A 22,894-nucleotide genomic window follows, 5' to 3' on the forward strand; every position below is an offset into this window, starting at 1 on the left:
GGTATCTTAGTTTATATGATTAATAAGCGAAAGGAATTTCTAATCCAGTTTTTATTATTAACAGCTGTGGTAACAGGCAATTTCTAATGAGTTAAAAACATCTTTCAATGGATCATGTTTTCATAAATCACAGAAAACATGTGCAATAACAAATACATCTTATCAATCACGGAACTTAATTGTATTATAAGTAAGGCCCTACTTAATTTGCGATATTGTGGCTCCCACAATATTAGGCTTCCACCGCAATTTTGGTTTTAATTAGCTTACTTTGCACAGTCTACAATTTTGCATTCACTTGAGGTTTGCAAATCCCCCTTCCCTCCCCCAGTACAGTAGAATCCATTTATCCAAGCTGATAGCGGCTGGGGCTCAGGCTGTCAGTTGCAGCAAAATGTTGGGTTATCCAAAAACAAACACCCCCCTCCCCCTCCCATGGGCACATGCCTTTCCTTCATTTTTTCAATGAGGTTCAAGTTCTACAGAGAACTTTTCAGTTGAATAGGTACAGAGACTAAATTATACAAATGCACAACATAAAAAGGATTGTAGTTAACATATAAAAGCACTATAGTGGATATTAAAACCCCTAATGCTGCCAAGCCTCACAAGTTTAATCAAGGTTTTACGATATTTGGTGTTTGCTCATAAAACCCCAGTTTTTGGAATCATGGGATTACATGAAAATCTCAGCTTTCATTTAAACAGTCTATAGTCCTCATGGTTGCAGAGAAAAGCATGAAAAAAATGACCCTTAAAGGTTTAAGAAGTAGAAGGCAAATAAACCTAAAATGTATTATTTACAAATCTCAGTATTATGTGGGACCCGTCTGGACCATGATTTTTGAATGATTGGGATTGGCAATACGGTGTAGGCATGAAAAATGTGATTGGCATTTAACAAAGGCCTGTATTACAGGATCTGTGGCTTCCATACTGACTGCAAAATCATCTTTCCAGATAAAGATTCTATAAGGTTACTACTTGTGAAGACTTTTGATTTATTGTGTATCATTTGCATTGGACTGCCATAAAAATTTTGAACATTGTATGTGGTTTTAATAACAAAGCTATTGCCTACCAAAAAAAATTTAGAATGAAGTATAGCAATTCCTCCAGCCAATGAGCAAAAACTGACCAATCAAAAGCAATGTCCATTGAATTTGAAATACTGGGATTATGCTGCATTGCTCTCGCAGTACCGGTAGTGATAAACACAAAGGATTTCAGGTTTAATTATCACCAAAATAATGCCACAAGCAGCACAAGTCTCACTGCCCCCAATTTCATGCTAGAACATCTCCATTTGGGAAGACCCCTTCGATGCATCTTTCCTTGGTATCATGCCATGGTGTTGGCAGATGCATTGTGTATTTCTTATGAAACTAGCCTGCTGTCTTCATTTTACACCCCTGGTTCTCCCCAGTTGTTACCAATGAAAAATCACATGGCAAGACATTTTGCGTGGCAAGTTCTGTGTGACTTGGTTTTGGCCCCTTTTGCTTAAATCACTGTTTTCCTTTTTCTTCTCTTTCAGGCAAGTCAGAGTGAATCCCCTATTGTGCATCCAGGACACAAGGTGGAGAGTGACTTATAATGGCTGGGAAACGACACTTAGAGGACCTGGACCCTGTGGCCTACAACAAGTTACCTCGGCTGGAGACAGAGCCAAATTGTGTCCTCCCCACAGGCTTGTGTAAATCGAGCCCCTTGCCTAGTCATGGTTCTGAAAACCATTTCAGCTACAAGGGAACCTACTTTGCTTACCCGCTGCAAAGCCCTGATGGGCTCGAGTCTCTGACCCACTGGAGTCCAGCCGCATCTTACATGCAATATCCAGGTAATGCTGTCAGCCAGCACATGAGGACAGATGGTGCGCTGATGAACTGCCTGCTGTACGGACGAGAAGCTGAGAGCCTGGCGGTAAGACTACGGAGCTCCGGTGCTGACAAAGGGAAGGACAGCATGGTCCGAGACCACCTGGTTGTTCAGGAGAAGTGGGCAAATCATATGCAGCAGGCTCAGGGCCATGCTTTCCCAGTGCAAAAACCTGGGCTCCTAAACAAAACAGTTGCTCAGGCACCTACAGGCTATGCCACCTTGGCAGTGCCCAAGCCAGTTTATAGAAACCCTGTTTGCTATGTGGACCCCAGGGCTTCTATGTCCTTACAAACTCAGATGGAGAGCATGCAGAAGAGGCCGTTGGAAGTGGAATGGACTGTACCAACCCCAGTATCCTCAGGGCACCATATCCACGCAAAAGACCAGTCTTGTGGGACTGCTTTACCCAAGAGAGTCCATCACTCTGATCCCAACTTCCTGCAGTTACACCAAGGCACAGGGGTTCCCACTAAAGAGATGGTAGCAGCCTCTGTAGGCTTTCCACCTTACCATGCAGCATTTGAGAAATACAGAGTACATCAAAGCACCTCCTTTCTTGAAGCAAACTACCCTGCTGTGTACAACAACCAGAAAAGGGTCAAAGATGTACATGGCAGCAGCTTATCCCAACATACATGGTCCAAGCTACAGCCTTCCGCTGCCAGCCCACTGGCCCATTCCCAAACAGCAGCCTATCGGGATAGATCTCCAGCCTGCTACTCGGTGTCTCACTACCCACTGACCTCACACAAGCAAACGTTTCTTTATCAGGAGGCCCCTCATGCTGAGGAACAGAATGGCACTCTGTCGACCTTGCCAACTGCAGGTGGCTACAAAGGAACCAACTTTCCAGGAAGTGGGGAACCTCGGCCCTTTTCTAGCACTTACCTGAGGCATCATTCCCCGAGAAGCTATTACGCCAGTCCTCTGGAGAGCTATGTGTATAGACCAACTGGTCCAATTCCAGTGGCCTCTCCAGCTTTGAAGCCTGGAGTTTCTTCTAGAGAACCTGAGCTCCAGCAGAATTCCAGCTGCAAAGTGGACTATCTGCAGCAGAACCCCAGTTTTGTTTTTGCACCTTCTGACATGGCTTTGTACAATGCCTCCTTAGCCAATACGGATGCTGGTCATGATCGGCACATTGATAGCAGAGTAGCTACTTCTCATGGGACTCAATCGGTGAGGGAGAACCCCAGAAGCAAAGAGGTGGCTAGCCAGCACAGTGCTTTCCAACTGATTGGTGCTCTAGATAGGCTATCCAACAGCTCCGAAAGGCTCACTGAAGCACTACCTAGAGGAGAGCCAGGCTATGGCTTGGGCCTGTGTCAGACAGAACAACCCAGCCTGCATGGAAAGGAACAAGCCCACTCGGAGAGAAGATCCAGCTTATCCATGAAAGAGCCTATGCACAGAAACACAGGGATTCATGAAGCTCAGTTAGGAGCTCCCATTGTCATTACTGATAGTCCAGTTCCGTACTACCACAAAAAAGAAGAAGCCCCCAAGGTCAAAGGCAGGCTTGTTTCCTCACCCCAGGTCATTTCTTCTGAGGAGGGACTGAAAAGCCTGAGAGATGCAGATTCTACTCCCTCCTCCCCGCCTATGCCAGTTATCAACAATGTCTTTAGCCTGGCACCTTACCGGGACTACATAGAAGGGTCCAAAGGGTCGGCAGGGATTCCCTTCTCAAAAGATCATCAAGAGGAAGAGTCCCCCTTCCGAAACAGCCTGTCAAGTGGAGACTGTAAGGCTGTCTCAGAGCCACCTTCTGCCAAGGATTCATCAGAAAAGCCTATTGGGAAAGAAGCAACCCAGGCCCTAAAAGCAGAGATGGAGATGGGTGAAAACCTCAGTGTGATACAGCAGGATGGAAGCTGTAACAGCAGGATTTGTGAGATCTACAAGCCAAAGATTCTGCCACGCAGACTGCCAGCAAGAAGTGAGCCACAGAACGGCAGCATCAGTGCTCCAGCTGCCACTGGGAACCGGGAACTTGCTCAAAATGATGTAGTGCTAGACCTCAGCTTGAAAAAAGAGCTAGTGAAGGCCAATGATCCTCTGAGCCCAGCTGGACAGATCGAGGTGACTCCTAAAGGAGGATGTTGTGAGGAGGCGGCGAAAGAGGGACCACTCAAAAAGCAGAGGGTGTTCAAGAGTTCCAAGACCCAGGCCTTGCCTTTGTCAGTGGAAAATAGCTCTGGGGACAAGAGCAACTTCCAGAGCTCGACAGCCTTCATGTTCAAAAAATTCAAAATCTCGAAATCTATCCCGACACGAGCAGTGCCCCCAGTACAGGCCAACAGCCCCACAACACCCACGCAGGGCCCCCTGGCGGCCCCCCAGGCCAATAGTCCCCTGGCACCCAAGCAGGGTCCCCCAGCAGCCCCTCAGGCCAACAGCCCCCTGACAGTGATGCAGGGTCCCCTGGCAGCCACCCAAGCCAACAGTTCCCCAGCACCCACCCAGGGCCCCCCAGTAGTGTCGCAGGGCCCCCCAGTAGTGTCGCAGGGCCCCCCAGGACCCGTCCAGGCCAACAGTCCCCCGGCAGTGATGCAGGGCCCTCCAGCACCCGTCCAGGCCAACAGCCCCCCGGCAGCGACGCAGGGCCCCCCAGCAGCCACCCAGGCCAACATCCAACCCTTGCAGATGACGTGCCTTTATCTGAAACTTCCCGACATTTCAAAGTCTCTGTCCCCCAGTGCCCCAGAGGCCTCCCCAGCACTGGGCGAGGCCAACGTCTCGCTGCCCAGCAACTGTGAATTCCCTGCCCAGCAGACTTCATCCAGCCAGTATTTCACTGCATTGCACATATCTCTCTGCAACAGGATTTCATATTTTGTGTCCGGAACATCTCCGGAGCTCCTTAAGCAGTGGCTGAGGAGGGTGGAGCTGGACGGAGAGCAGAAAGAGAGCTCGAAATCTCCCCTCAAACCCAAGAATGGTTCCCGGATCCTGGAAGCTCAGAAAGCCTCCAAAGGCAAGGAGATCTGGCTGGGTTTCCAGGATATCAGCATGCTCCTCAGCAAGCTGTTGTCTCAGTTGGAGACCTTCATGTTCACTCGCAAGTGCCCCTTCCCACATGTGGTTCGAGCAGGTGCCATCTTCATCCCCATTCATGTGGTGAAGGAGAAACTGTTCCCCAAGCTTTCTGGAGCATCTGTGGACCACGTGCTGCAGGAGCACAAGGTGGAGCTGCGCCCCACCACCCTGTCTGAGGAGAAGCTTTTGAGGGACTTAGAGCTTAAGTGCTGTACTTCCAGGATGCTGAAGCTGCTCGCCCTGAAACAGCTGCCTGACATCTACCCAGACCTTCTGAATCTCCACTGGCATGACTGTGTCAAGCACTATCTTGGTAAGTGGTGCTAAATCTCCAGTAAGCCCTTTCCCACCCCTTAGATTGTTCTGCCAATGGGACATTTCCATATGTTAGTAGCTCTCCAAGAGAGGGGTCAGCTGTACATGTCCAGTAATGGGCATTTTATTGTGTAGCTGAAAGTCTAATGTGCTCAAAAGAACATTGATCCTGTCTCTCTCCTACATTCCCTTTCCCATCACTGCTAACTAGCTGATCAAGGTCAATTGACGTACCCTCCTTTCCAAGCAGCCTGCCTCCCCCTCCATCTGACTCATCCAGTGGTGTTGGATCACTGGCCGGTGTTTGATCATTTCCGGAGGAATGCATTATGTTACAGTCTGACAGTTCCTGAATTGCAAAAGCTCCCACTTGGCCAACACATCCGGTGCGGGTGGATTAGAATGGAGAACAGTTTCTGTTGATGCCGGGATAAGTTGGAACTGTGGGAGAAGAAATAAGGAAATGCAGCTTTCTGGGAGAGATACAAGGCTCTTTATAGAAGCTGGCCTAAATGTTGTTGTGGCTCTGTAACGCCCAGGCTTTCCAAAATGACAAGTGACTTTGTGTGCCACCATTTTGTGGTACCTACCTTGGCACGCCATAAAGGGGAATTGACCTTTAGAGGGCACTTTCTGAAAATCGGGTCTCAGGGTGGGTACTCAAAAAGAAAAAGGCACCCAGAATCATTAGTCACTCTTGAAAGCCTTCACCTCGGTCTGCAGTGGACGACTTGCAGCTGTGATTAAGTGTTCCTTGTGTGGGCTTGCAAAGTACCTAGCTGTATATGTTACTGTAAAGATCCAGCTACTCTCTGGGTCCGGGAGGCCTCCCAGAGGCTAATGCAAGGGTGCATTGCATAACCTCTTGGCACCAGACTCTTGTGGCCTAGCCTGTTGGCAGGGGTGAAACTCATGTCGGGAATTCATAACTGCTGGGAGTGACGTCAGGAAACAATTGTTCTGTACCGAGCTGCCTGGGTTGCAGTGTTCCATTGTATACAGTGGGATGTGCAATGCATCTGAGACAGAGCACTGCACTCTGCTACTGGGTGCTCTCTGAAGCACGGAGTGGCTAGTCTAATGCCATTTTGTGTTCCTTAAGGAGACCACAGAAGTTGGATAATCACTGGCAGCAATTGAGGGGGAGGGTGGGGGGCAGGGGAAGACTTTTACTTCCTCTTCCACTCCCTGTGGCTTGTCCATTTTGGAGACATGAGTTAATAAGCATTAACATGTTTACAAGCATATTGAAAAGAGCAGTAAGTGGAGAGGAAGAGGCGAAGGATAGAGGAGAGGTGAGTGGAAGAAAAGAAGAGCAAGGGATAGGGGAGGACAGATAGAAAAGGGAATAATATGAGGTAGAAAAAGATATATGGTGAGATTTCCAAAAGCTCTCCGCATTGAGTTAGGGCTGTGCAGAGTCCTCTTGGAAAACTGACACACACAATTTCTTAAAGGTTCTAAGCCACCAAAAAAATTGACAGACCAAAAAAACCGCTGAAAGTTCCTATTTTATCTTCTTCTGTAAGGTCCCGTCTAAGCCCACTTTCAATCATAGCATGGATGAGGCTGAAAAAACTCTAAATGGGATGTGTGGTGTGGGGGTTTTTTGTTTGTTTGTTTGTTTGTTTTTTTTGAGTTCTCTCTTAAACCTTTTAAAATTTAAATTGTGTGGGAGGCAATCATGGCTTTTGGGTAGTATTCAGCCACGACCAGCTACGCCCCATATTTTAACATTTAAATGGGTGGAGGGTCCAAAACTGCAATTTCAGGAGGCCGGACGATATTAATGAGGTCTGATTCTCCTTGCAGTTGACACATGCTATCATTAGTGACAGCCTTTGGGCATGCCATGCTGCCACTTGATGAGATGGATGGGTCTGGAATGGCTGTGGGCCAGATTCTGATCCCACCCTCTAATGATTGACCTCAGTTGATCAAGTGTTGGGCGTCTCCTGTGATGCTTGTGAATGTCCTCAGGCCTGCTTGGAATGTCATGCATCATGTCGGGATTCCATTGCCAGTTCTGCTCCTGACCCCACCCAAGGGCTGTTGTGTCAGGCCTTGGCTACACTCGGGACTTCACAGTGCTGCCGCGGCAGCGCTGTGAAGCGCGAGTGTAGTCATGCCGCCAGCACTGCGAGAGAGCTCTCGCAGCGCTGTATGTACTCCACCTCTCCGAGGGGAGTAGCTTGCAGCGCTGCGAGCGAGCATGCAGCGCTGCAGGCTCTGATTACACTGGCACTGTACAGCTCTGCACTCACTATGCCCGGGGGGGCGAGGGGGGAGGCTTTTCACACCCCTGAGCACAGCAAGTTGCAGCGCTGTACAGTGCCAGTATAGCCAAGGCCTCAGAGGAATTGAAGGCAGCCAGCCAGTTTTCCCAGCTGATTCCAAACCTGCATGGAAGATGTTGTTGCAGCCAGCTGCCCCAGCACCCTGCTAGCAAGGGAGGGAAGGGAGCTGAGAATGGAAGGGGGCCAGGATGTATGGCTAGGCAGAAAGGGGACAGAGCAGGCAGGGGTATGTTTGATGGATAAACTAGTCCCTTGTATAACATGTTGAATTGTGCACACACAGCCTGGCCAGAAGGGCCTATGAGCGCCTGGCCTTACCCTCTGATTTTTCTCTGGACACGGTGACATGTCTCAAGAGAACCGCTCTTTTGCTGTCAGAAATGTCATAGGATTGGCAGGACGGTAGAAAACGAAGAGTGTGGTAGACGCCTGATGGGGAGGTGGCATGATCTTTACAGTAGAATCTCTCTAAAAAGAAATATCAAGCCTGCAGGTGTCCGATCCTTGTCACAGAGCTCCATGAACTCTCACCTGTACTGCAGTATATGACGGTCTGGTCAGGGCTCAGGGGTGCAATCCAGACCAGTGAGGGGTTATCACCATTTAGCCTGTAACACTGGGTGCCTCACAATGTTTTGCTGCTGTAGCTCCCAGCCTGGGCCACTCACAACCAGCCTGCCACCATGTAGGTCACACCTTGAGTGTCTCTGTGCTTAGATGGCCCTGGTTCAGCAGCTCTGACCCCAGCAGCCAGTCTACAGCCCCATTCTGGTTTTCACCAGCCTTGGTTACAACCAGCAAGATGACCCCAACACACCCCCAATCCCAAATTTCCCCAAAATCGTGTGCTCTGCAATATTCAGACCTCTCCTGGATAATATGGTTCATTTGTTCCTCTAAAGACAAACATATCACAACTTATTAACTTAACTTGGGGGTAAGTACACCCTTCTGTTCAAACACAGCACAGAGCTGGTTTATGGTAAGAATAAAATCTATTTATTAACAATAGGACATAAGTGATGCCAAGTAAAAAGAATAAAGCTAGAAAAGGTTACAAGTAAAACAAAAGTGAAAACACACATCTAAAAGTCTAAACTTAATCTAGCAAAATACTGGCTTTGTTCAAGATGGTTTCTCTCACTGGTCATTCTTTTTCCTAGTCATGGCTGACCTTCCCTCAGGATCTTCCACAAAAGTACAAGGTTCTGGCTTTCCTTGTCCTCTTAGGTGAAAGATCTTTGCATAAGCAAGTTTCTGTCCTACATTCGGTTCTAGAGACTTCAACCCCCCTTTGGTTGAAGGACCCATCTTTCTCAGCTTGCAAGGGCTCTGTTCCGTTGTGCCTATCTAGCCGTGGATGCCAAAGATGGCTTCAAGTCTTTACTTATATCTTCCAAAGTTCCAATGACTTTTTGTTTTAAGGGGCAGGATGACCTCCTGCTATTTTTTCTTCCTGTGATCTTCCCACCCCCTGGCTAGTTTCTATGTAAATAGGGCTTCAATTGGTTTTTAGTCACACCTTGTTTAATCTCTTTGGAGACACATAGATAGCTGTGACATTCCCTCCTGTGTGGGCAGACTGTACAGCCTGATATCAATAAAAAGAACAGGAGTACTTGTGGCACCTTAGAGACTAACAAATTTATTAGAGCATAAGCTTTCATGGACTACAGCCCACTTCTTCGGATGCATACAGAGTGGAATAAATATTGAGGATATATATATATATATATATACACACACACATACAGAGAGCATAAACAGGTGGGAGATGTCTTACCAATTCTGAGAGGCCAATTAAGTGATAATCAAGATAGCCCAGTACAGACACGTTTGATAAGAAGTGTGAGAATACTTACAAGGGGAGACAGATTCAATGTTTGTAATGGCTCAGCCATTCCCAGTACTTATTCAATCCTGAGTTGATTGTGTCTAGTTTGCATATCAATTCCAGCTCAGCAGTCTCTCCTTGGAGTCTGTTTTTGAAGTTTTTCTGTTTTAAGATAGCCACTCGCAGGTCTGTCATTGAATGACCAGACAGGTTAAAGTGTTCTCCCACTGGTTTTTGAGTATTATGATTCCTGATGTCAGATTTGTGTCCATTAATTCTTTTGCGGAGAGACTGTCCGGTTTGGCCAATGTACATGGCAGAGGGGCATTGCTGGCACATGATGGCATATATCACATTGGTAGATGTGTAGGTGAACGAGCCCCTGATGGTATGGCTGATGTGATTAGGTCCTATGATGATGTCACTTGAATAGATATGTGGACAGAGTTGGCATCGGGCTTTGTTACAAGGATAGGTTCCTGGGTCAGTGGTTTTGTTCAGTGATGTGTGGTTGCTGGTGAGTATTTGCTTTAGGTTGGGGGGTTGTCTGTAAGCGAGGACAGGTCTGTCTCCCAAGATCTGTGAGAGTAAAGGATATGTATGTATATATATCTCCTCAATATTTATTCCACTCTGTATGCATCCGAAGAAGTGGGCTGTAGTCCACGAAAGCTTATGCTCTAATAAATTTGTTAGTCTCTAAGGTGCCACAAGTACTCCTGTTCTTTTTGCGGATACAGACTAACACGGCTGCTACTCTGAAACCTGATATCAATGAGCATCCATGATTCCCTATGTAGTATTAATACATACAATTCATAATGATATTGATCACCGTGTGTCCTTAGACGAGACCTCGCTCGATATGTTATAACACAGTAATATTGTAAACAATTGCTTGATTCACTTGTTTATCACTTGAGGTTCAGTTCCCCCCGACCCGTCTTTATAGACCAGTAAAGCTTTGCAATGTATTCTTTGAAAAGTAAAACCCAGACCCAGTGTCTGTCTCCTGCTGGATGTAGATGCCAGGCTGTCTTCTCCCTCACCTGTTAGTGCAGGGGTCTGCAACCTTTCAGAAGTGGTGTGCCGAGTCTTCATTTATTCACACTAATGTAAGGTTTCGTGTGCCAGTAATACATTTTAACATTTTTAGAAGATCTTTCTATAAGTCTATAATATAGAACTAAACTATTGTTGTATGTAAAGTAAATAAGGTTTTTAAAATGTTTAAGAAGCTTCATTTAAAATTAAATTAAAATGCAGAGCCCCCCGGACCGGTGGCCAGGACCCGGGCAGTGTGAGTGCCACTAAAAATCAGCTCGCGTGCCGCCTTTGGCATGCATGCCATAGGTTGCCTACCCCTGTGTAAGTGTGAGGTTTGCCTTCACCTCTTGTTAGCTTGATGGGTCTGGTTCTGAGATATGTAAATACATTCTCATTGACTTCCAAAGTACTTGAGAAGTAATTCCCAGGTGGGGAAAACACATTCCTTTTGTCTAGGGCAGACCTGTTTACCATCTCTTCCTGGCATAACTGGTTTACATACACTTGAGTCATAATTTCACTCTTAATACACACCACACATTGCACAAGGATATTAATGATCAGTGTATTAGTTTTCAAATAATACCTCACAAGGCTTATTTTGTACAAAGATTATTACAACACTGTGCAGGGTGTGAATACAGGGGTGCTTAGTGTCACAGTAGGTAAATGTGTGTAGCTTGGAGTGCCATTAATCCTACCTCTGGCATTTCACACTCTTTTCTCCACCTTCTGCCCCATGAAACAAGGTACCCTGCCCCTGAGCTCTATCAGTCTAACCAGTCAGTCCTGTTCTTGCTCACTGCTACCAGATACCATGGTGATGGGTAGTCTTTTAGACAGCAAGTAGATAGATCAGTGCTGCAGAGCAGGTGTGAGAATTCTAGGTCAAGGCACTGCTTGGCATTCAGTTCCGAAGCCCCTTTTCCCCAATGCAGATCATGGGAGGAATAGTCTGCTGCATTTCAGTCAGCATTCACTACAGGCTAAGAAACTAACTGAATTTTAAAACCAAACCATACCTGAAGCAGAATGTTTGTTTGGTTGTTCTGATCCAAACAAAGTAGCTTTACCTTTTGGGTCCGAGCAGTTATTTAGCATGGGGTAGGTTGGGCCAAGCTGGGCAATATATGCTCACAGCAGTACCTTTTGATTTTATATATTATTTATATATTATATGTTATATATTTTAACACAAGAACATGGTTACACTCTTGGGTTGTCCCTTAATTTTAAAGGGACGTATTCTGTCCCTGTGGGAGGGACTCCTTCTCCAATTGAATTCTCAGTGGCTGCATTTCTTTTGCATACCCTGTCTGCGAATGCCACCCAAAAACAGCCCTGTAAATAGATGCTCCGAGCTACTAACTGTCCACGTATGAACCTGCAACAGCAGAGGATTAGAATAAAAAACAGGGCAAAGGAGCCTAAAAAAATCTTGACCTTTAACTGCTGTGACTATACAATCACCTGCTTTTGTGGTGGTTAAAATGTCTTTCTAGTCATTAGGGCCCTGTTCAGCAGAGCAATTAAGCATATGTTTAACGTGAAGCATGTATAGTCCATCGATGTGCTTTGCTGAACAGGGGCTTTGGTCATCTCTAGGTTCCATTAATGAGAAAGATGGAGGTCTTTGCTCTTACTCCTCTATTCTATACATTTAGGTGTCTTTGAAGGTGTCTTCACTGGCATTAGCGTCTCTTCTCGAGTATTAAAGTTAAACCTTCCCATTTCCCCCAATGGAAAAAATCAATGGAAAAGTTACTGTGTGTGTCATTGGTGACACTTCTCTGGGAACTTTGGTTTGCTTTTGTCTTGTATAGGCAGAGCCAGTTGGCCAACTTTGACCAGAAACAAAGGGTCTGATCCCTATATGGAACATGTAGATGGGATTCTGTGCAGCGCTAACTGGATTTATTTCCACTGAAAGCCTTAATTACCAGAAATATGGTGTGTTCCCAGCATGTGCACCCAGACCCAGCTTGTGTTTCTGCAAGGGAAGCGCCTCTTGCAATTTTTTTGGAGTGATCCACACGGAAGGCATATTAAACCATACCCCTGGCACAATGAGGTTACAATTCCCATTTTATTCTCAATGGAATCATCATGCTTTATATCCTGGCCCTGGAAGGTGCTGGTTTGGAGGTGCCCTGTCCCTTGTGGAATTGAAACCTCAATTCCATATCAATCACAATGCAAATCAGCCAAGATTATGCTAGGAATTCCCAGTTCCTCTGGCCTGGTGAAATCCCTCTACAGCCTTAACAATAGGGTGTGCAGGGCTCTAAGTGGTTAGGGGAAAAGAGATTACTCCATTTTCCCCAAGGGATCAGTTTGCACCCTGAAGAAAATAAGCGTAAGTCTCTCTGTGTTTCAAAGTAGAGACCCTGATCCTACTGTAATTAGTTCCAACTCCCCCTTCCTAGTAGCCTTTGAATAGTGTCATCTTTGCTGCGCTTCAGATGATTACCAATAACTTTATTTCTTACAGGTCCAAGTTCACAAGCTGGCCAGCATGCCTCCAAGTAGGTATTTGTTCTTTGTGTGTGTTTTTAATATATTAAAAACAGTTGAAACCATGCTGTTGGGGAGAACACCCAGTTATTTATGGGGCACAGAGGTGAAGTGGCACTGGTGTCTGAGAAACTGGCCTTCCATCACAATACTGGACAGCAGATTACCATCTGCCCTTGTGTATGTTAGTCTGTCTGGGGGAGACGAGAGAGGGAATGACTTGCCTGGAGTGTGTTGGCAAAACTGGAATAATTCTTGACAAAGTAACTCCTGCCTATTCCTCCTCTCAATATGCCTTTAAAATTCCATCCAGAACAAATCCCTTTCAAAGGAGCTTAAGGGAGTTAGGTGCCCAAATCCTTTAGGCTCCTTGGAAAATCCCACCCAAAATAATTGGACACTATTTGGTCGTTAGGTGCATCGTAGTTTTGAACACTTAGAGAACATTAGCTATCTTTGCTAATTCCTTTTTTAAATTGCATAGGGGTGAAAGCCCTACTCCAAGAGTAATTCTCAATGGCTCATTGTTAAACTGGGAGGACGCACCTAGTGAGATATTTAAAGGGTGTGTCTTGGGTCTGTTACTACTCAATATTTTCATTCGCAACATACCTGATCGAGTGGAGGCTCTCCTTACAAAATTTGTGGATGACACTATGCTGGGAGGGGTTGCTAGCACTTTGGAAGACAGGATTAGAATTCAGGCAGGTCTTGACAAATTGGTCTGAAATCAACAGGATGAAATGCAATGAAGACGTGTGCAAAGTACTAGACTTAAGGAGAAAAAATAAAATAACAAATACAAAATGGGGAATAACTGGCTAGGCAGTAGTGCTGCTGAAAAGGATCTGTGGGTTATACTGTGTCTCAAATTGAACGAGTCAACAGTGTGATGCTGCAGTGAAAAAGGCAATTGTGATTCTAGGATGAATTAAGAGTGTTGTATCTAAGACACCGGAGAGGTTTCAGCATTGGCCTGTTAAACCAAGGGTTGTGAGTTCAATCCTCAAGGGGGCCCTTTAGGGATTTGGGTGCAAAAATCTGTCTGGGGATTGGTACTGCTTTGAGCAGGTGGTTGGACTAGATGACCTCCTGAGGTCCCTTCCAACCCTGATATTCTATAATTGTTCCACTTTAGTCAGCACTGGCGAGGCCTCAGCTCCAATCTGGAGCTCTGCACTTTGAGAAAGATGTGAACAAATTGGAGAGACTCCAGAGGAGAGCAACAAAAATGTATATGAGGTTTGGAAAACATAGCCTATGAGTAAGCCCCTTTGTTTTCAGTTTAAACTGATTTTTACTGAAAAAATCCTGGGTTTTATGAAAAGTATTATTTGTTTTTTTCCAATTTTCACCCTACTTTTGTAGCATTCTAATATATAAAAAGTACTCGTTTTATTAGGAAAATACAAGACATTGCATGAGATATATGTACGATAATACATTAGTGTGTGTGTGTGTGTGTGTGTGTGTGTGTGTGTGTGTGTGTGTGTGTGTGTGTGTGTGTGTACAAAGCTGCCTGTTGAAGCAAGGCCATCTATTCATTTAGAAGAGACACACAATAAACAAGCAGGCACGCACACAAGCTCTGAAGCGTGTGCGCATCTGAACGTACTGATGAATCTCACGCCCACCACGTACACATTTCAAGCTGTTGGCAGATAACGGTTTAAAGATCTGACAAAAAGATGAGAAGGAAACTAAAACCTGTATCAGTATGTGTTTCAGAACACAAGGAAATATTCAAAAGTTTAAAAAAACCCATCGGAGAAAAGGATGAAGTTGAGTGTATGTGCTGCAAATGGTGTGGCCCAATTATTACATGTAAATATTTATAGGCTAACAGTTCTAAGTCTGCAACAGTAAACTGTTTATTCAAATGAAAAGTTTTTTATTTGGGGATTAGAGATATATTGTTTTCTTAAACTCTGAGGTGGCATTGTGTATTGAGTTCTGTTTTTAACTCTGCAGCAAAGAACATTGAATTCCATTCATCAAAGCATTAATCTACTGAATACATTTTTCCCCATCCTTCTGTCCACCAAAATAAAACCTGATGTTTACCCAGAAAAAATAATAGTTTTTTCCACCAATTTTCACCGGTTTTCGTCGTCGTTGTAATGAACACTGATAAATTCCTGGGAAAAATTAAATAAAATAAAAACCAAAAACGAAGGGCCCTACCTATGAGGAAAGGCTGAAAGATGGGGGCATGTTTAGTCTACAGAAGAGAAAGCTGGGGGAGATCTGATAAGTATGTTTTAAAGAGGATGGTGATCAATTGTTTTCCATGGTTGGACAAGAAGTAATCCACTTAGTTTGCAACAAGGGAAATTTAGGTTGGATTGTGTGGGAAAAACTTTCGAACCATGAAGATCATCAAGCACTGGACTAGGTTACCAGTGGAGATTGTGGAATCCCCAGCACTAGAAGTTTTTAAGAACAGTTTAGACAAGCAGGGATGGTCAAGGTATACTTATCCCTTTCTCAGTGTGGGCAAATGGACTAGATGACTTCTTGAGGTTCCTTCTAGCCCTACATTTCTATGATATCCTAGATCAGATCTCATCAGTACATAACAGCTTCCATTTCCTCATGCTCTAGGCAAAAGCAGGGGCTAGAACAGGGAGGAACAGTGCAGACGTGGCTTCCTATCCAAGCTCTGAAAGTTACCATGGTCTTTTAACTTGATGGTAATTGACTCAGAGCAACTGGTGAGTTGTAGAATAAGCTGGTCTTGTTTAAATCGTGAGGGGTGGGGCAGTTTTTTGGCCATAGAACATCATTGCCAGAACCACTATAATCTGGAGGTAGTACTTCCATGACAGCCATTTAAAACACATGGCAGAGCCTCCACTGGTAGCTAATGGCATAGGTTCAAATTCCCCATCCTAGTCATAAGCTGGTGGGTAACCACAGTGCTCTTCTCCCTCAGCAGCGTAATGGAATTCTAGGCACTGCTGTCAGAGGAATATGGTAGCGAGTGCTCCATCTCTACTGCTGGATCTGAAGGGATCTTTACCAGGCTCCCTTTCAGGTCACTGGCAGTAAGCCCCAAAGAAGGAGGAAATGGAACCCATTGCATTTTGGCTAGTAGACTAGGGTTGAAATTGTATGGTGTGCCTATGGCTTCAATTCCTGCAGATGTCATCCTCACGTGGTCCACACAGTGCAATGAGAGCTTTATTTTAAGCAGGTGAAGGTGCTAACTTAACTGACCATGTCCTCTCTTCCTCACCTAGGTGAACCTGGTGCAGGGACTCTGACAGATGAAGGCAAAGCAGTAGCAGTGGATTACGTGAAGAAGAAAGCGACTGGGGGCCTGATGGGTGCAAGAGCTGGAACGCCGGCCAACTTGTTCAAGGGAAAGCACAGGAAAGGAAAGTTTCTGATCTCATCTAAGCAGGGGTCTCCTTTCCAGGAGGGGGCTGCTGCCCTGGGACCAGAGAAAACCCATCTGCTTGACGAGAAGCCTCAGGGAAGCCGCTCCCCTCCTGATGGAGAGGATACTTTGCTCAAGGATGGGAGACCATCTTCCCAAGTTGTTCCCAGCTCCCTGGATTCAAAACCAAATGGACTCCCACCACCCTCTGGTGCCAAGAGGCAACTTCTCCAAACCCACAAGCCTTGTAGGACCCTTCAGCTGAAGCTGACCAGTAAGGCATCCAGGAAGACCAGGAGTACCTCAAGAGTTCTGCACCTCCGGAACTCAATGGTTCGGATCAAATTCCAGAGGGTCCTTCGGGGAGCGCAGAGGACTCCTCTCCATGGCACTCGGGGGATGAGGGGGAGGAGTCCAGCTTCAAGGCGAGGCTGCTCCCTCCTCAGCAAGACCTTCAGGAATGAGGCGGAGAGTCCGATGTCCCCATCCAGGTACCCGGAACTGGTGGGCAAGCGGATCAGACATCTGTATGAGGAGAATGACAAGACAGAGGCCTGGTACCAGGGGGTGGTGCTGAGGATCCACAAGCATCACAAGGACCCCCTCAAGACGGTGTATGAGGTGAAGTATGACAGCGAGCCCGAGTGGCAGTACTACCTGGAGATCCTGCAGGACTACAAGAAAGGCTGGCTGAAAGTGGATGAATGAAAGTGGACCTTGGCCTTTGCTGGGTGGCTTACAGCACTAGTGGCTCCAACTCAGTATGAGTAAAAAGCTCTGGGGTTTGTTTATTGTCTTCCCCACCATGGTCCCATCTCTGTCAATGGACTAAATGCACCCAGGTGTCGATGGAGAGAAATGCCACATAACTAAATGAGTTCATTCCTTTCTCCTCCCCCACCCACCCTGCACCTTCTGAATCGACACCAAAGCACCAATGTGCCTTGTGCCTGTAGTAGGAAGTCCAGAAGATAAATTCTACATGGAAGGCCATGGGCTTGGTTCAGTGGGAGAGGAATAATTGCATCTATTCAAAGCAATATTTCCCTCAGACTGACCATTCTCCCCTAGTCCATAACCTCCCATTGTTCCTTATTGGCATGGATATCCCCCACCAGGGAGAGCAGTCTCCTTCCTGGAGGCTGGGCTCTCGCATGGAGGCCACCTTCAGTGTTCAAAGGGGACAGGCCCTCCACATGCACAACCCCAGCAGCCTATAGAGGGCATCACACCAAGCACATGTAGCTCAGGAATACAGCAGGGAAGTGGTGTCACACTGTTCTTCCACTAGGCACCTTTTCTTTTCATCTCCTTTACTCCCACTTGATTTTTATCGGATCATCTCTCTCTCTTTACACAGCCTCCCAGCCACACTCATCCCTCTGTTTTCAGATAGAATGTATCTTTCATGCTCACCTGACTGACAATTTGTGCAGGTTCCTGTTCAAAATGCACCCTACGAGCAGTCCCCGCTGGGTCTAGCTGGTGACACAACATCCTTGAAGCTGAGTTGCAATTGGACACCCGGGGCTTGATTCTGTTGCCATGGAGTCAGTGGGAGTCAGGCCCTGACTTTCCATGGAGCAGGATCTGGCTCTTACAGTCAAATGTTGTGATTTTCTGCACTCTATGCAATCCTGTTGGAGATGGTTTGATCTTGCACAGGATCTAAACTGGTGCTGAATTTGGTCCTTATACATCTCCCCCTGCCACCCAACACACACTTTCTTAATTTTCTTTTTAATATTTCTTTTTAGTTTAATATTCTATGGTGGGTTTTGAAAGTGCATTTTCTGTGGAGCTGGAAGCTCTACAAGAGACAGACTAAGCCCACTCATGTTAGTGGCCTCATTGCTTCCAGGGCAGCTTGAGTGGGCTTGCTGATGGGTACTTTTAAAATGTACAGCACTGAGTACATTCTGAAGGGACAGGGGCAGTAGTTGGCTCTGTTTTCCATTGCTAATCTTGTAAACCTTTTCCCTTTCAACCAAGAGTGGCTGATCTGTATCTGATCTGCTTGGCAGAAGTAGCCTTTTTTTTTTTTTTTTAATGGGGAAGGGGTTTTTTGTTTAAATTTTTTGGGGGGGGGGGGGGGGGGGAGAACCTTTACTTTCTGCCCCTAAAGGAAGAAAAGCTAACCATCTACATCTTCATTGCAATTCTCCCCACCACTCAGCCAACATTCACTTCTCCCTCCTTCTTTATACATACTTTATTCATTAAATATAGCTTCTTGCTTTAATTCCCTGCCCTTTTTAATTTTGAAAGGCTACAGAGATTAAACAGAACATTGGGATCATGACTTCCATAGTTACAGGACTGATTTTGTTGTTTTAAATGAAAACATTTAAAAAATGTTATGAATTTACCTTTGTAAGGAGCTGCTGCCTTGAAGTTTTGGTTTTTTTGTTTGTTTTATTTAAACTTTTGGATTCCCCTGTTAACTTTGTTGAGATAGTGTCACCAGTTAGGAGCTCGATTCTTGTCATAGCTGAGAGACATTCTGAGTGGGTTTTAAAGACTGATTTATTTTTTTTAAACCTGATTACAATGCAGGTCCTGGATGCTCACTCCTGGGTGTCTTTTTAAGGAGTTCTTAGGGAATGCACATGCCGGTGAAAATCCTTTATACTTGACAAGGAAATGGGGACTATCCTAATGTAACAATAAAATGGGGGTGAGAAGGAGAGACCTCATATGTCTTCAGAACAGCGACCATTTCACTTCCTATAACACTGTAATGATTCCGGACATAATAGTGAAGTCTCCCGCTCATCAGCTGAAGTGAATGGCTAAGAACTGACACATCTATGCTCCACCAGGCAACCAAATGGGACTGGTTATTGTGCGGTAGAGAAGTATAAGAGCAAAGGCCTTTACAGACTCTACACACAGGTATTTTCAGCTGGTCGGGGGAGCTGAGGAACAAGTTAAGAGAATTCCCCCCCACTACAGGAAGTATTTATTTTCAGCCTACAAAACTAAAACCAGTGAACTAGTCTTTCCAAAATGGTGTTTTCCTGCTTCTGGAGGCAGTTGCTGCTGCTGCTGCATTGAGTACCATTTGATTTTTAAAATGCTTATACTGAACCCGCAGGCGACTTGGAAGGAGGGGTTCCCTGTGCCGTTTGTGCACTCTCTTGCCATGTGCAGTCTGTGAGTAGCATTGTAAAGCTATTCGGAGACTAGTGTTTGTAAATAATGTAATTTTTTTGTATAGAGTCTAAGTGGGAGAAAGTCCTTCATGTTATTTAATATTTTGTAAGAATATCACCGTAAGAGGTGCCTCGCCCTGATTAAAGTGTTTGGTTTGTTTTTGAATACTCTGGATTGCTCATTGTCCATATTATTACAGTAGTACCCAATCTATTATTGGCCCTGTTGTGTAAGGCACTGTATGTACCCAGAGTATGAAATGATCCTTGCCCTGAAGAGTCTGCAGTCTAAATAGACGTGACAGATGAAGAGTGGGAGGGAAAACAGGAACAGGGAGGGGAAACAACTTGCCAAAAGTCTGTCCGTGACAAAGCCAGAAATAATATCCAGCTCCCCAAAAGCCCAGTTCAGTGCCTTTATAAATTAGACTATGCGGCATAGGCTAAATCCTGTTTGCTTCAGTAGGACTGCTCCTATGACAAACGAGCAGAATTTGACCCTGTCTGATATTTGTCTGTCTTACATACACAAAACCGCATTTGGAGTTTTATCCTACTTCTACAGAAGCAGAAGGGTGTTCTGTTATTGATTGCAGTGGGAGCAGGGGCAGATTATGCTATCCTGTTCTGCCTTTCAGTATTGACTAGGTCTTTCTTATATTTGCACTTTGCTTTCACCCCCTTTGGAAAAATTTGTTGCACAGAATCAAACTGCACTTAGGCCTGCTGGACCTCAACCACTGCTACTCCACAGCTGTTGACCCTCACCTCTGTGTTCTTAGGGGAGGAGGTGACCATATCACAGGACTCCATGTGAAGCCTCCAGCTATGTACTGCTCCAGTGGTACAGAGGGGATGTAAAAGTGCTACAAGGGGCCAGGGGAGAATTCCCCTGATACAGGAACAGCACAAGGCCATTGTTGATCAAGTGTATAGTCAACTGCTTGATGACGCTTTGGTTTGATAATGAAATCAATTCAAGAGACCAAATAACCAATATCAGTCAGGGTTATGGCTAAAAACCAATAATGCAGTACAGGACAAAGGTTCAATATGATACCAGTCTGCGGGAAGCCATCTAATGCAATGTTGTTACCTTCACCTTCCATAGGGGGTATGCTCCCAAAGTTACATGTTTCAGCTTACAGCATTGACAGGATGATTTTACAAGTTACAAAACTCTACGTCACTAAAATCCACCCCAATCAGTTCATCCCAGTCACTTAACATGTTATTCTGTACCTTTACCTTCCTTCTCTCTGTTTTGGGTATTGGCATTCCAGCTATTGGTCCATGAAGGTGTCGCCGTAGTTCATACTAAGATGTAGAACAAATCGATCTTCATTTTTTGGCAAGTTTCCTGTCTTTTTATGCCAAATGCTGAGTTGTGCTTTGCAGGTTATTGTGGGAAGTAGCTTAGTCTGAGCCAACAGGACTCTGCGAAAAACACATGCCAATTCAGCTCTTACTACATTGTACAAGGTAGTATATGCTAACCTAACCCCACTGTCCCTGGCCCTCCACCACTCCCTTACTGCCTTCAGTGTTGGTGGCTGCTAAGGTTGGGAGGAGCATGAGAACAGCCATATGCACCTGGGTAAAGCCCTGCTTTTGCCCCTCCCTTTGAGTTGAATTTCAGTGGCACTCACACTGCCGGTCCGGGGGGCTCTGCATTTTAATTTAATTTTAAATGAAGCTTCTTAAACATTTTAAAATCCTTATTTACTTTACATACAAGAATAGTTTAGTTCTATATTATAGACTTCTAGAAAGAGACCTTCTAAAAACATTAAAATATATCACTGGCACACAGAACCTTAAATTAGAGTTTATAAATGAAGACTCGGCACACCACTGCTTCCACTGCTCCAAGAAAGCACTTCCCAAGCATCTGACACCCACAGCAGTTTGAATCCCAGCTGAGTCCCCCTTACAGCCACCTTGGCCAACATGCCAGAGCTCAAACAAGGCACTTCCAGAGCTAAAAGGCACATGCCGCTCTAGCTTGAGCTAAAGCGGTGTGTGTGAGACAGCCTTAATAACTCATGTCCTCTGTGGATCAGCACGGGAAGACCTGTATCACACACTCCCCACATGGTTACACTTGCTCAGAAAGGTCTAGAGGACATGGTAGTTAAAATGCCAGTGGCAACGCTAGGGGTCTCACCAATGCTACCACTGGAGGGGCTGCAACAGTGGGAAATTTTAAACAAAACTGCTAGTAGGGGGACAAAGCTTTCTAGACTCAGCTTGCCCAGGACCTTGCTCCTGCCAGGAAAATGTGGTTGCCTTCTGGCCCTCAAATTGTCCTTTCTCCGTGAAGATTGGAGGACTCCGAACCATTTACAGAAGGGTTTTCTGGTGCCTGGCTGGGGTTTGGTAGGCTGACATTATGCTCTTTCATTGACCCCAGGATATTTGAGGTACTGCTTCTCTCTGCCACACTGGCTGCTAGGGAAGCTGAAGGATTTTCTTTGGTCTATGGATGAGACTGGCTCAGGCTGCTACTTCCTCCACAAATCTCTGGATTTCCTGCTACATCGGGCAAGTTTTCCTCTCATGAATGATCCTGTAGCTGGGGCAGACTCCCGCTGCTAAGGAAGGAGGTGAACTCTTCCATTAGTTATCAGAAGGCTGCATAGAAGCACTGTCTTAAAACCTACTATACGTTAGGAAGGGCAGGGCAGAAACCTCAAAGCATAGAGGTTAAGGGGCATAGGCTAATCTGTGTTAGGGCCCTATAGGGGAATAGCTAGGGGATAACTTAGCTACAAAACAAGGTATCATGGCAGTGATAGATGTGGCTCCAATTCGTCATGTAGGAGGGGGTCAGGGCTGAATTGTATAAGTGGAATTGCTTGGGGGCCCCAGGCTTGAGGCGAGGGGTGCTTGCTCTTCAACTATCTACAGGGACATCAGGCAGAATAAAAATAACTGATTCTCAGCTGATGTGGCCATTCTGGGTTCCTTTTTCTGGCCCCACTGTAACACCAGAGCTTCAGACAAGACAAGACAAAGACTTTGGGACTGATCGTAACAGAATGGCTGAGACTCCCCTCAAGTAAGCACAAAACAGCAACTCCCATGAAGGGGCTAAAACTGCCAGCAGAAAAAAATATGAATGTCAGACTGGGCAGTCCCTGTTGCTCAGCAATAGCACTAATTGATTCATGACTGTTTCCTCACAGACAGTGCTGGATCGAGTCACCCTAACTTCCCCTCGGCCTAGACCCCTCTCCCAGCACCTTGGTTTTTTTAAAGCTACTTCCAGCTGTTACAAATAGGGTTACCATATCTCATAAATAAAAAAAGAGGACCCGCCACGGGCCATGGCCCCGCCCCTTTCCCCACCCCTAGCCCCGCCCCAACTCCGCCCCTTCCCCCACCCTAACTCCGCCCCCTCCTCCCTCCCACTCCCAGCCAGGGGAAA

At 45.7% G+C, this 22,894-nt stretch overlaps 1 protein-coding gene across 2 annotated transcripts; it reads left to right on the forward strand.

Moving 5' to 3' along the window:
- Positions 1-1,540: 1,540 nt before the first annotated feature.
- C10H15orf39 (chromosome 10 C15orf39 homolog) lies at positions 1,541-19,632 on the forward strand. 2 transcript variants are annotated; one of them, XM_034783383.1, is made up of 3 exons: positions 1,541-5,233; positions 12,905-12,938; positions 16,170-16,309. In XM_034783383.1, the coding sequence occupies exons 1-3, from the start codon at positions 1,597-1,599 to the stop codon at positions 16,171-16,173; spliced, it is 3,675 nt and encodes a 1,224-aa protein (XP_034639274.1). In that variant the 5' UTR covers positions 1,541-1,596; the 3' UTR covers positions 16,174-16,309. The 2 variants fall into 2 exon arrangements, with proteins under 2 accessions (XP_034639274.1, XP_034639273.1); XM_034783382.1 differs by lacking the exon at positions 12,905-12,938 and having other exon boundaries at positions 16,170-19,632.
- The last annotated feature ends 3,262 nt before the right edge of the window (positions 19,633-22,894 follow it).

Source organism: Trachemys scripta, chromosome 10 (assembly GCF_013100865.1).
Source record: "Trachemys scripta elegans isolate TJP31775 chromosome 10, CAS_Tse_1.0, whole genome shotgun sequence".
NCBI classification, from domain to species: domain Eukaryota; kingdom Metazoa; phylum Chordata; order Testudines; family Emydidae; genus Trachemys; species Trachemys scripta.

Coding starts and splice junctions, on each gene's coding strand:
- C10H15orf39 (XM_034783382.1), top strand. CDS start 1,597: ATGGCTGGGAAACGACACTTAGAGGACCTGGACCCTGTGGCCTACAAC. Junction 5,234..16,169: donor CTGTGTCAAGCACTATCTTG/GTAAGTGGTGCT, acceptor TTCCTCACCTAG/GTGAACCTGGTGCAGGGACT.